This window comes from Pleurodeles waltl, chromosome 7 (assembly GCF_031143425.1).
Source record: "Pleurodeles waltl isolate 20211129_DDA chromosome 7, aPleWal1.hap1.20221129, whole genome shotgun sequence".
Lineage (NCBI taxonomy): Eukaryota > Metazoa > Chordata > Amphibia > Caudata > Salamandridae > Pleurodeles > Pleurodeles waltl.
This window is the reverse complement of record NC_090446.1, coordinates 1,498,185,834-1,498,198,783: the sequence shown is the minus strand read 5'-3', so window position 1 is coordinate 1,498,198,783 and position 12,950 is coordinate 1,498,185,834. Positions and strand designations below refer to the sequence as shown.

General features: G+C 44.5%; 1 protein-coding gene across 2 annotated transcripts in view; it reads right to left on the bottom strand.

The window, feature by feature from the left end:
* KCNN4 (potassium calcium-activated channel subfamily N member 4) overlaps positions 1–12,950 on the bottom strand; it is a 564,485-nt gene that overhangs the window by 234,445 nt on the left and 317,090 nt on the right. For both annotated transcript variants that reach the window (XM_069201258.1, XM_069201257.1), the window contains exon 4: positions 5,473–5,608. In XM_069201258.1, coding sequence (XP_069057359.1) covers positions 5,473–5,608 — 136 coding nt within the window. The remainder of the gene's footprint in view (positions 1–5,472; positions 5,609–12,950) is intronic.

Genomic DNA, 12,950 nt, shown 5'->3' with positions numbered 1-12,950 from the left:
TGCTTCCTCCTCAATCCTTTGAAAGGCTTCCAGCAACCCGCAATCCATGTCCTCTCCAACCTTGTCACAGCTTCTGAACATCCAGATGTGCTGTTCCTCTGCCACGCCTCATTCTAATGTGTCCCGGGCACCACAGTGCCACTGAAGGAACTCTTTGTCCAAGCCACCCTATTGCCACCCTTCTTTTGGATAGCACCAGTACCAAGTGTAGAAACTTCCAACTCATCGCCACATTTTGTAGCTTCTGTACAAACCCAGAGGGCATCCTTTGGGTGTCTCCTCAGTCACAACACCAGCCACCCTCTCCACTCTCTCCCTCACCATCATCCAATATTCACAAACCGTCAGACTCGAGAAGGCCACTTGAAGAAAGAACACCGCCTCTGCTCCACATCGCAAGAAGTCCACCATCCTGCCCATATACATTCTGCTCAATTTAATCAGTGTCAGATAAGGGCGGTGCAAATCAATAAACTGTATTAACTTGAACCTGGCATTATAGGACACCTGTCAGGTAGTGTGCAGGCCTCCTTCCATTCTTTCTCAGTCAAATCCCCTTCCAGGTCTTCTCGCCAGGCCCACCTAGCCGGTTTGTCCCGCCCAACTGAGTCCCTATTGAGTGCCAGTAGAACAAGGACACCGAACGCTGTACATCGCCCTGTGCCAACAACAGGTCTGTCTGATCCCCTGGGGCCGCAGGGAACCCCATCCAGATCTCCTGGGACATTCCAGCAATATTGGCAAATTGCATAAATTGGCCAGGTTCCACTGAGAATTCCCAAATGTAATAAACCGACCGTTTGGGCACAAATCTCTCAGATTCTTCCATCCCCCTGCTCTCCATCTGGCCACCAACAAAGGCTGTACTTGAACTGCACCAATGACCAGATGCACAGCTCTCTCACAAAGGGAGGTCGCTAAAGGACCCTGGTAATCACTGTCTCCCATGTATCCCGCAGGTGTAGCACAAGGTTGTGGAAGTGAGTCAGCATCCTGGCCCCTCTCACTAATAAATCCACTAAGGGTGTACTCCAATGGGTACCTCTCAACAGTCTCTGATCCCAGTTATCTTCCACCGTGACCCAACGAGCTGCGTGTTGTAACTTTGATGCATAGTAATATAACTCAAGGTCTCGTAAATTCATGCCCCTCCCTCAAGATTCAGCTTGAGCATTGGCAGAGCTATCTTTTCCTGCCAAGACCATGAAGACCAACAGACTATCTAGTGTTTTGAATATGCTGCCTGGTATTGTGTGCAGTCAATTCTGTATAATATACAAACATCTTGGAGGGAAAACCATTTTTGGAACTCCTATCCTGCCTGCCACAGAGAGCTGCAGCGTATTCCAAAATGTGACTGACTTCTTCAGCCCCTCCAACATCTTCGCTAAGTTATGGCGATATTCGCCTTCCACCGCTCGTGCTACCAATACTGAAAGGTCTGAGGCTCCCAACTGAGCCCCACCTGGGGCAACCCCAGCTCAGGCACCGCACATAGTTCCCCCAGTGGGAGCAGCAGTGTCTTGCCTCTGTTCATCTTTAGTCCTGCCACTGCCCCCACATTCTTCCAGTCTATCAAATCTGTTCATTAGGATCTTTTTCACCTCTTTTTTTTTAAACGTGGGTAGATGGGTTTGATCGAACCTCGGGTGGTAGGGAATTCCAAATCCTTGGAGCTGATCCTGAAAAGGGGCGTGTGTCGGTTTTTCACTTTCTGAATCTAGGGGTTCTAGCCTGAGAGAGTTTTCACTTCTGAGGGAGTGGCTGCCTCCTGAGATTCTAATCTTTCTTGCCAGGTATCTGGGTTCATCATAATGTAAAGTTTTATGCGTGTCCACGTTCAACATTGTTAGGGGTCTCTATGCAGCCGGATTCAACTAGTCCCCAACTTGCTTCAGGACCATGAACACCACCCCTTCCTGCAATGTGTGAGGCAACACACCACTGCACCTAGCCTCCCCCATATACCTCCAGCAGAGGTAACTGCATTGCGTAGACCAGATCAAATGTGACAGGGAACCCATCCTGCCTTGGCGTCTTCCCTTTATTCATCTTCCCAAGTGCTCCCCTCATTTCCTCCAGTGTGATCTCTGCATCCAGTTCCTCCCATATTGCCATCGGGAGCATAGGGAAATCCACCCTCTCCAAATACTCAACCAGCACATCATGCCCCAGAACCCTCTCCGAGTCATATAGCCTTCGAGATGGTCCATTGGCACCCTGGTATTTGATTCTTGTGTATTTGCCAGTGGTCTGCCAGGCCTTCCCGGGGACATGGTAGGGAGTCTTTGATCCTCCCTTTTCAACAGCCACTCTTATAATCTTCTGGGTCTTTCACCCTCACTATGTAGTCGCTGTCTATACTCTTTCTGGGAGTTTGTCCAATCCATCCCAGCCTTCCCTAATTGCATGCCTGGTCATTGTGACCTCTACCTCCAGCTCTGGATCCTGTGCCTCATGTCCCTGCTCTTCAGTCTCCGCTCAAGTGTTTTCAGTTCCTCATTCAACTGCTGTCTGATACCGTACACCCTACTCAGGCATTCCCCTCTCTTGACCACCTTTATCGCTTCCCACTCATTCACTCTACTGTCCATCGAGCCGCAGTTACCGTTCATATACTTCATCAGAGCTGCACCCAGCGTCTCTCGGCATGCCGCCTCAATAATGGCATTCAAAGGCAGCCACATCGGCCCGCACCGCTCTCCCATTCATCAACTACAATTTCACAGGTGAGTGGTCAGATAAATAATGGCCTAGGTACTCAGCCCTGTGCACCGAACAGGCTACATCCTCAGTACCCAGCACTCTATCCAGCCTACTGCAAGTACCATTCGTCAATGAGTGACAAGAGTATTCCCTGGCCATTGGATGCATTTCTCTCCAGATATCAACACATCCCACAATCTACATTACCGCAATTCCACCATAGCTGTTTTCGTCATATGCCTTGGTGGCTTCCGATCCAGCTCTCCATCTACTACACTGTTAAAATCTCCCAACCATAACAACCTAGTAATTATAGTGCTGTCAACAGGTCCTGAATTTCAGGTAAAACTCTCTATCGTCATTGTTAGGTGCACACACATTCAAAATGCAGAGGGCCATACCGCCCAGTGCCCCCTGCACCAATATATATCTGCTGCATGGGTCAGCTTCTGAATATTGCATCTTAAATGGAACACAAGGCACCACTCACACTGACACCCCTCGTCCATGGGATGAGTGCATTGACAAGTACAGCTTCGTTTTAAACTTACTGACTTCCTCTTCTACTAAATCGGTGTACACCAATCCCCTGCCTGCGTCAGTAGGACATCACCCTGTGCCCCTCAACATACCCTCCCCTTGGCATTCCAGGTGACTATCTTATATCTTGGTGGTGTATCATGTGTCCCTAGTCAGACCCGGCTCACCCCTCCCCCACCCTCTGCGTGCCGTGCTACTCCCTTGTCATACCAGTGAATCTTATAAAGACTATGGTCCTGATTCAGAGTTCGGTGGACGCGGTTCATCTGTCACAATCATGACGGATATCCCGTCTGCCGTATTATGATCCGATTACATCCTATGGGAATCGTAATATGCCGGACAGGATATCAGTCACGTTTGTGGTAGAGTAACCAGTCACACATATATGCCATTGGATGCAGATCTTACCGTATCTCTTCACTCTAATTTGAGAGAGATTTTGGGCCAGATGTATCAAAGATTTTTGCGATCAGCCCGTTTGCGATTGCAAAAATGCGTTTTGGTATGTAACAAGTCCAATTTGCGATTCTGTAACTTCTTACTGAATCGCAAATTGGATTTGCGCCTACATACCGATTCGGTATAAGGAAGGGGCGTGTCAAGGCCATCCCTTCCTAATACTGAATTGCAGAGGTATGTTAGATTGTTTAGTGACCGTGAATGCAGTCGCAAAACAATCGCAGTTACCACCTACGTCAAGTAGGTGGTAACACTTTTGCAAAGGGGAAGGGGTTCCTAAGGGACCTCTTCCCCTTTGTGAATGCATGCGCAAATGTTTTTTTAAGAGCAGGCAGTGGTCCCACGGACAACTGCCTACTCTTAAAAAATGGAAAAAATTGCTTTAATGAAAAGCAATCACAGACATGGTGGTCTGCTGAGCCCAGCAGGCCACCATCCCTGTGATTGTAGCCATTCACAATGGTTCGCAAATTGCGACCTACCTCATGAATATTGATGAGGTAGGTCCATTTACGAGCCCTTGCGAATCGCAGTATGAAACTCCTGGAGTTTCATACATTTCAACAGCGATTACTTAATTGCGATTTGTTAATCACAGAGCAGGCCCATGAATGAGTGATAGTGATGGGCGTACAGTGGGCGTGGTTAAAAGCCCAGATACATACCAACATGTTGGAGAAAGCAGCGCTTACGCACTGCTATGCTCAACCTAAAAATGAAGGTAAAGGCCTGGCAACACACACAGGCTGTAATGACAGGCCTGGGGCATGTTTAAATGGGTTACTTAAGGGGGTGGTAATTAAGTGGGTGGCACACTCAGTGCCGCGGGCCCACTAGTAGCATTTACTTTACATCCAGTATCACTTTACTAGGAGCTTACAAGTGCTGACGGGTGTAAGCCAATTTCACCATGGTTCAGGGACAGAGCACACACACTTTAGCACTAGTTAGCAGTGGTGAAGTGTGCTGAGTTATAAAAGCCAACGAAAACGGGTTTAGAAAACAGGAGGGTGAAAACAAGAAGTCTAGAGATGACATAACAGAAAGAGTCAAGTTCAACAGCATTTTCGACTTTATTACACACTTTCAGATCATTCAAGTGCTTGTGATGCTCAAAAATATTTATATATATGCTAAATTTTCAGAAAAAGGTGCCGATTAGAACAGTTAAAAGCCCAAGCTGCCAGGCATGCACACGCCAATTAGTACCATTAAAAAGCTTGAGCAACCACTGATAAGGGCATTTCTTTTTGCGCTAGAATCTATATTTCGTTTTCTCTTGCAGCAACACTTAATATATGTAGAATTCAGGGTCTCACCAGTCTGTCTATTATCCTGCTGTAAAAGGGGCAAGTGAAAAGGGAGTGATGGATGTTAAGCAGGCTAGTGTATAATAAAGCATTCATTCATATAATGTTTGAAATGCAGCTTTAATAGGCTGACATTCGGAAACTGGTCCAATTACCATGGCACTGGTGTAATGGTGGCTATATCTGATGAGGAAGGAGAAATAAAAGTTAAGATCCATTTGAGTAACTTTAACCAATGGAAGGACACAAAGTTGACACAGGGTCTGAGTGTAAAGAGTGAAAACAGCTTCTAATGTTACTTTAAGATGTCTTCTCTAACATGTTTTCAAAAACAGGGAACTCGTGCTCCAGATCTGCAGATCAAGATTTCCTTGGTGAGCTAGTTTCAGGTGGTTAGCAGTCATCAACAAGGTAATGCCTATTGGGAATTTCAAGATTCTTCTTCATAACTTACCATGACCCCTGTGCAGAGGCAGACGATCCTCCCGCAGATGGTGCTAGGCACGGCATCCCCATATCCGATGGTGAGGAAGGTGATGGGGATGAGCCACATGGCATCAGTCAGGTGCTCAGTATCATTGAAGGTCTGCCTGTGAGAAGACAACATATGGCAACATGTCAGAAGGAACAGCTTTGGATCACAATACATTAAAACTGTATTTATCTTCTGAGACAAATGTTTCTGGCAATTGAAAATTGATCTCCAGAATATCAATAATAGTAATAACCTGTTTTTTATATTTTTCATTCAATTGTTTTTGCAATTTCTAAGTGTTGTAACTAACAAGTGTTAATCTTGCTTGATTTAAGAACACTCACTCAATTTCTGACTCCGGAAGGATGTGTGCCCCCCTCTGATCCCTATGGTGCCTAGAGTAATAAGCAAAATAAAGTAAGAACAATGCCCTGTCACTCTGATAGCTCCACAATGGCCCAGACAATACTGGTACACAGAGCTACTTCTCCACTCAGAATGTCACATTCCTCTCAAACCTATATCAACCTTATTGACAGTGCCCGATGGTCGGCTGTTACATCGGAATCAGAAGTCACTAAATTTGTCAGCCTTCCTACGGAACACAATCGCCTAAACATCTCTGAAGACTCTAGAGCGATACTGCTAAAGCCAGAAAAGACTCTTCAAATAAGAATTACAAAGCCAAATGGAAACTCATATTTGTTTGGTGCTCTATCTAGAGTTTCCATCCAATCTCATCACCATTTGGACAAGTTTTCCCATATCTGCTTCAACTGGGACGTTCAGGTCTATTCCATTCCTTCACCAAGGTCCATGTGGCAGCAACTTCTCAATCAACAACAGCTAATAACTCTTCTTTATGGTCACACAGAAATAGAAAGGAGTTTATTATGCAACTTTAAGGACATTTCCTCCAATGAGAAAATCTATGATTCTATGGCACATGAACAATGTTTTAGTGCAGCTAATAAAACAACCTTTTGAGCCTATTCATAAGGCGGACTTAAGTAACAGCCATCCTACTAGCTCTCACATTAACAAGACGTGATTTACGTGCCTTTACTATGAAAGAACCGTATTCACAGCTTAGGGATTGGCTCTTTCATAGTTTCTAAGGGTTCCATCAGATTTTCACGTAAATGGATCAGTGGTGCTTGAGTCGTTTTCCAAAGATCCTAATGATACTGTAGAAAGAATGCTCCATACTATGGGTGTACATTGCTGCCTCACATTTTATATTAATGGAACTCAGAATTTTAGAAAGTCTGATTAACTGTCAGTTGCATGTGGTCCCCAGAGAAGAGGGTATACTATTTAAAAACAGACAGCAGCAAGATCGGTTTCTGCAACCATAGTCTTCTGCCACCTGAAAGCAGGACATCTCTTACAAGGAACCGTAAAGGCTAATTCCATAAGGTCAATGGATTATTTGTGGGTGTCCCTCTGTCGCAGCTTTACAGAGCTGCTACATGGCAGAACATCCATATTTTCACTCGCTACTACTGTCTCAGTCCTACAGTTTACAATCACGCTGCAGCGGGACAAGCGGGTCTTCTGCATTTCTTTGAGGTGACACATTTAAAAAAGAGTTAAATGTCTTGCCCAACACCATCCAACCACTGCTCAATGTATTTAATCTAAACAATGTTTTTTGTCCTTTATAATATTTACATATGAATATAACTTGGACTTACTGCTTTCTTCTCTAATTCAGCATGTTAGCCTATGAAAGATGCAATTAGTGAATACAAGTAACTTACATGTAGATCGTGATTCCCCAGTATTGGTATTTTTCATAGATTCACATGTGACCCACGAGCCTCCTTGGTACGGGCTCATTTCATATACAATCTAATGCACACTCCTAAATAAGAAATCTGAGATATGATGGCCCTTGAAGGGAGGAGTGACGAGCCTCCTTGAATCTGATTGGCTGAAGTTTGGTTCTTTCCAAATGATGTTAATAGGATTGCAGACTATTTAAGGCAAGTGTTGGTAATGATACTGTGATACTCTAGCCTTGAATATGGGGATGATTCAAGCATTTGAATCAATAAAGGATACTAATACGGGAGAACCACAGTCTATAGGTAAGTAACTTGTTTCAGCTGTACTTTGATGGGCAGACATACACATGGTACAGGTTCACCAAAACCTCAGTTCAAACCAAATAAGGTAATCCACAGAGAGGAAGTAAAATAACTCCAAAAGAGACACAATGGGAAATCTAACTCCTGCCCTGGATATCCATACGGACGACAAGCCAGGACTTATCACCATGGTGATTCTATAGAATTAGGGAGTGTTATCAATTTATTTTGAAGCCACCATATAGGTTCCAGTCTCCTGATGACCTCTATTCCCGATATACAGCCACATAACAAACAATTAGTCAGATATTCTGTGCAGGGAAAGAGCAACTGAAGTGGTTATCAGAGAACAAAGGGCTACTTCATGACATGGTGCTGCCACTCCTAAACAGCATGGCTGCCAGAACCTCCAGCAATGTTTAGCCACAACATCCGCTGATGAATACATTCAGGTTGGGCTCTCAATAGTCATTTAACTACATTTGATCAGGTATATAAGTAAGAATCTCAGACAGAGTGTAATAAACTGTGAATGAGTGAAAGTATCATCTAACGATATTTATAAAAGTATTATATGCCTATGGTTGAGGATGATTAGCTTACATCCTTTGTGAGGGATGCACCTTGAGGAGAAGTTATAGTTGAGGCACTTTCTCAAATAGTTTCAATAACATTCTGAGGCAAATACACATCTTAAACGAGCCCCTGGTTTATATATGAATCAAACAGTTCCACCTGTCATTCCTTTAAGAAGGAACCACATGTTCAGGCCCAACATCCACTAAAGCCTGAACACAACAAGATGAAAAGCCATATCAGTGTTAACAGCATGGAATTCTAACATGGACATCACTCTTGTGCCTGTGGCCATGCAGGATAGTACCGGTCTTGGGAGTTCATTTTAGCACCTTGCTTGGGCACACGTATTCTCCAGTATTGGGGTATCTTACATAGATTCACATGCTTGAATCACTCCTCGTCTGCAAAGTTGGAGTTTCACTGTATCATAGTAAGCAGTATATCTCAGCATAATAGGGTGTATAGGGAATGCAAGAGTCAGTCAAAATAGCCTAATATGTCCTTTTTTATAAATGACCTTTTTTTAAAAAAAGGACCAAAGTTGAACAACAACAGGTGATAGCACCCCTCGCCCAAAAGAGGCATCTTAATGTAGATTTTCACCACACATCATATATGAGCGAGTCTCTGAGCTCTGCTCAGTTTTCCAGATTTGGTGATTTCCAAATTGCTATCTATTTCTCTGTTCCAATTATGTCTGAACTGGTTAAGAAAGGACTCTTCAGACCATGTGCCACAAGTAGTAAGAAAAGGCTCCATTATGGAGACCCTTACAAAGAATGTATATATTGCCTTCATCCACCCCACAAGGAGAGAGACTGCAGGATATGCAGAACCTTTTCTACAAAAACCCTCAAAGACCGTGAGGGAAGACTTTTTTTTTATGGTTTCAGAAACTTAAGACCAAGGCTGTTGTAGTTTCTGAGGAGGAAAGTAGTGAGTGTTCCATCTCCTCACAGACTTCCAGAAAGAGAGAAAGGTCTCACCATGACTCCCCCCATCAATGCAAAAAAGTCATGAAAAAGATCTATGGAAGGCTCCTCCCACGAGGAAAAACAAAAAAGGGCTTCCTCAGACACTAAATCTGAGCCCTCAACTCCATCTACAGTCCTTCTTTTGAAACAAAAATCTTTATCTAAACTTCTCAAAGAAGCCCAATGTTGATTTCACCAATGTCATCGATCCCATCTTCGACGACACTGACAACTGTTTCCGCATCGTTGAAGACTACCTCATCAACAACAACCACCACACTGTTGATGAACTCCATTGCACGATAGTGATGTCGACGAAGACTGTGCCAAAACCTTTGACGGCCGCGTCAGTGTCACTGCCACCATCATCGATGACACTGTCGATGATGCAGTCATTGGAAAAATCCTTGTCATCATTATCGTTAGCAAAGTCCAAACACAAGAGACCATCAACATTACTGTTATCCACACTGTTGGCGCGGTCGTCGACGACAGTTTTACCATCTCCTCAAAGTATTCATCCTGAATTCACACCATCAACGATCAAGGGATGTCTGGTGCATCCCCTCTGAATTGCATGTTAAATATCAGGATGAAGAGGAAGAACAAGATTATTATGAGCCTGTTTACCAAAGTCATCACTACGTGAAGCAGTATCATCATTACGCTACTCCTCTACCACCACCCGGCACAGTCCAGGATCCCGCTACCTCATTATAAGACCTACAGAGAATACTTACACACTATTACAAGTGTTTCCCAACACCAGTTAACGCACAACAATCTACCTCCACCACCTACCCCAAGAATGTCTCTGCAATTCCACATTGCCAGGCCTCCTCGAGAACATCATTCCTCAGCAGATAATGAAGCTGCTGATGATGATGGAGATACAGAAGAAGGCAAAATAACAGACAATCGCACCATCACCAATAGATGGAACGATTACCTAATTTCTCCATCTTCTCCTCCAGCACCACAACCAGTGGATTCTCCCGCAGTTGTCCCGCTAATGGAGAGAGCGGCCAAAGGTTTCCAACTGCCCATCACTACTAAACAGACAGATTCTTTTCTATACGATTTCAAGGATCAGTCCAGAAAGACAGTCAAAGCAAAACCGACTGTAGACTATATATGGGAGGAAGGAGTAAAAATCATGGAAACACAAGCGACTGTCACTGCCGTACTTCCTAGAATAGATAAGAAATACAAAGTGCCAGAGGACTCCTCTGCTTGTTTGACTGGACATCCAAGACCTGATTCAGTCATTTCTCAGATGGCACACGCAGGTCTAAAAATCCTCCCACCCCAATCACTTCTCTGCATGACAAGGAGGGCAGGCGGCTAGATTCACATTCATTTCAGGTACAACCGTCCGGGACGCAAACTCTCTGGCCATCCTCAGGCAATATGAATGCCAAATGTGGTCAGACACTGCCACATATCTCGATTTCCTGCCAGATGACAAGAAAACCGAAGCTACTTACATTTCATAGGAAGGCGAAAAAGCGACATCTGAAGTTATCGACTGAGCAATGGATATTGCATCCATGGGCTTCTGCCAGTTGTCGAGACTTGCTGTACTTTCACGCTAAGGATGGCTTAAGGCCATGTCGTTCTGCATAGAAGTGCAAACCAAAATTCTTGATATGCCCTTTGATGGTGATTCCTTATTTGGGAAGCACGTCGATGACGCTCTGTAGACCACAGAAATAACTGGATCCTTCTAAACTCTCCAGTTCTGTAAGACCCCTTTTTGCGGCGTACATGGCCACGGATCTTACTCGTACCGTGAAGCATACCAGAGATACCAACCACAATCTTACCAGCAGCCCTTTCGGCCCACATTTCAACATCATCAACCCTATCGACCACCACCATCGGCAGCCTACTCCAAACAGCCAAGAAGGAGACAGCCGGCTTCCGCCAGAGATACCACTAGGAGCAGAGACAACTTCAGTGTAAAGGCTATGCTTCCTACTCATCCGTTGGTGGGTGTTACATCAATGGAGCAAAATAACTACAACCAAATGGGTCCTAGATCTTGTCGAGCATGCCCATACTCTGGAGTTCACTCAAATTCCACCTTAGACTTCACCTCCCTGCTCACCTTCATCTTCTTTGTAAGGAGGTTTTGGGCATGGTGTCAAAAGGGGCCATAGAACAGATCATGCATTCTCAAAATGGAAAGGGATTTTACTCCCTTTTTTCCTTGTGAGGAGGAAATCAAGGGAGTAGCTTCCCATTCTCGACCTCAAGAAACTCACCAAGTACCTGAAAAAACAATCTTTCCGTATGATTTACCTCCAGGAAACTCTCCCGCTTCTTAACCATGGAGATTTTCTTACTAGCCTCAACCTCCAGGATGCCTATTTCCATGTTCCCATGCATTTCAGCCATCACAAATTCCTTAGGTTTACGGTAGCTGGTACTCATTACCAGTTCAAAGACCTTCCATTTGATCTCTGATCCGCTCCCCAGATAGTTACGACATGTCTTGCCCTAGTGGCAGCCCATCTGCGACAACAAGGCATTCAGGTTTTCCCTTCCCTCGACGACTAGTTGATAAAGGCTTCAACTGTCCAACACGAGTTGAGGGATACTGCCAAGTGTCTTCATCTCTTTCAAAGTCTGGGGCTCACATTCTATTTCCAGAGGTCTCTCCTTTCACCTTCGACAATGATAACCTTTCTGGGAGCAACTCTAGACACATTACTTGTAGACAAACAGCAGAAACTCTCCATTCTCTCGTAGGGGATTTCCAAGTATGGTCATAAGCACTGGATAGTCACGCCCACATGCGGAGACCCAAGAGCACTTCTTCAAAATGTCTTCTTAAGTGGGAGTTTTTGCCTTTCTTCAGGAAAGCCAGCAGAGTCACTTAAGTGGACAGATAATGCAGCCTATTTACATAGGCTACGCTGGCTGAACTCTCCATCTCAAATCAAAGAAAAAAGCCTGCATATTAAAATCTGAGAGCAATTTGTCAAAAGAACGGATCTCCTTCACAAACTTCTTTTGCATGATAGAGATGAGGAGAGGAGGACAAAGAAGCCCCCTATTCTGCTATTATATGGCTAAAACAGGAACTGTGCATTTAAGAACTCAGGGCTCCCAAGTATCTCATCATGCACAGCGGTTGCTTCAGTTCTTTTTTCCAGCTCCTGCAGAAAGGACCCTGGAGTATTGAGTTCAACCATTTGTTTGTTTTGTTTTCCAAAAAATGTACTTCTGTGACAACCCTTTCATTCCACCTCTTTGGTCTTTTCCCACATTTTTCCGCCATCTTCTGGCAGAAAACAGTTTTTTATTATAAATAATCATTGTCGACGTTGACATGCATCCAATCTAGATAAAAACAGACTTTGATATCGAGACGTTAACATCGGTCACCCTCCGTAAGTACATTAACGTTGAGGGAACGAAGAAGGTTGACGTCTATCACCATTTTCGACTCTTCATGCTTACAGGAAGAGTGCTGGATGAGTAGGAGAATCTACAGATCTTCAGAGTCGGGTTACTCGTGCACCTAGTCTCCATCAAGGGAACTGCCAGCTGACGTTCCTCCAATGCCATCTACGCTTCCTCCTCCTCAACCAATTCTTCCTCTTCCTACAGCACCGAGAACGCCTTCGCCATCAAGGTACTCAGTGATCCCCTGATAGAGGTCACATTCTAGACACCATTCACGCCACCGTTCCAGACATCAGCACCGGAGTTCAAGGTGTACACTTTCAACTTCGAGACAATGTAGATATTGCCTTAGAAGCTTGGGATCCCTCTTCCTCAGAAATAGGGAGATCTTCTCCAA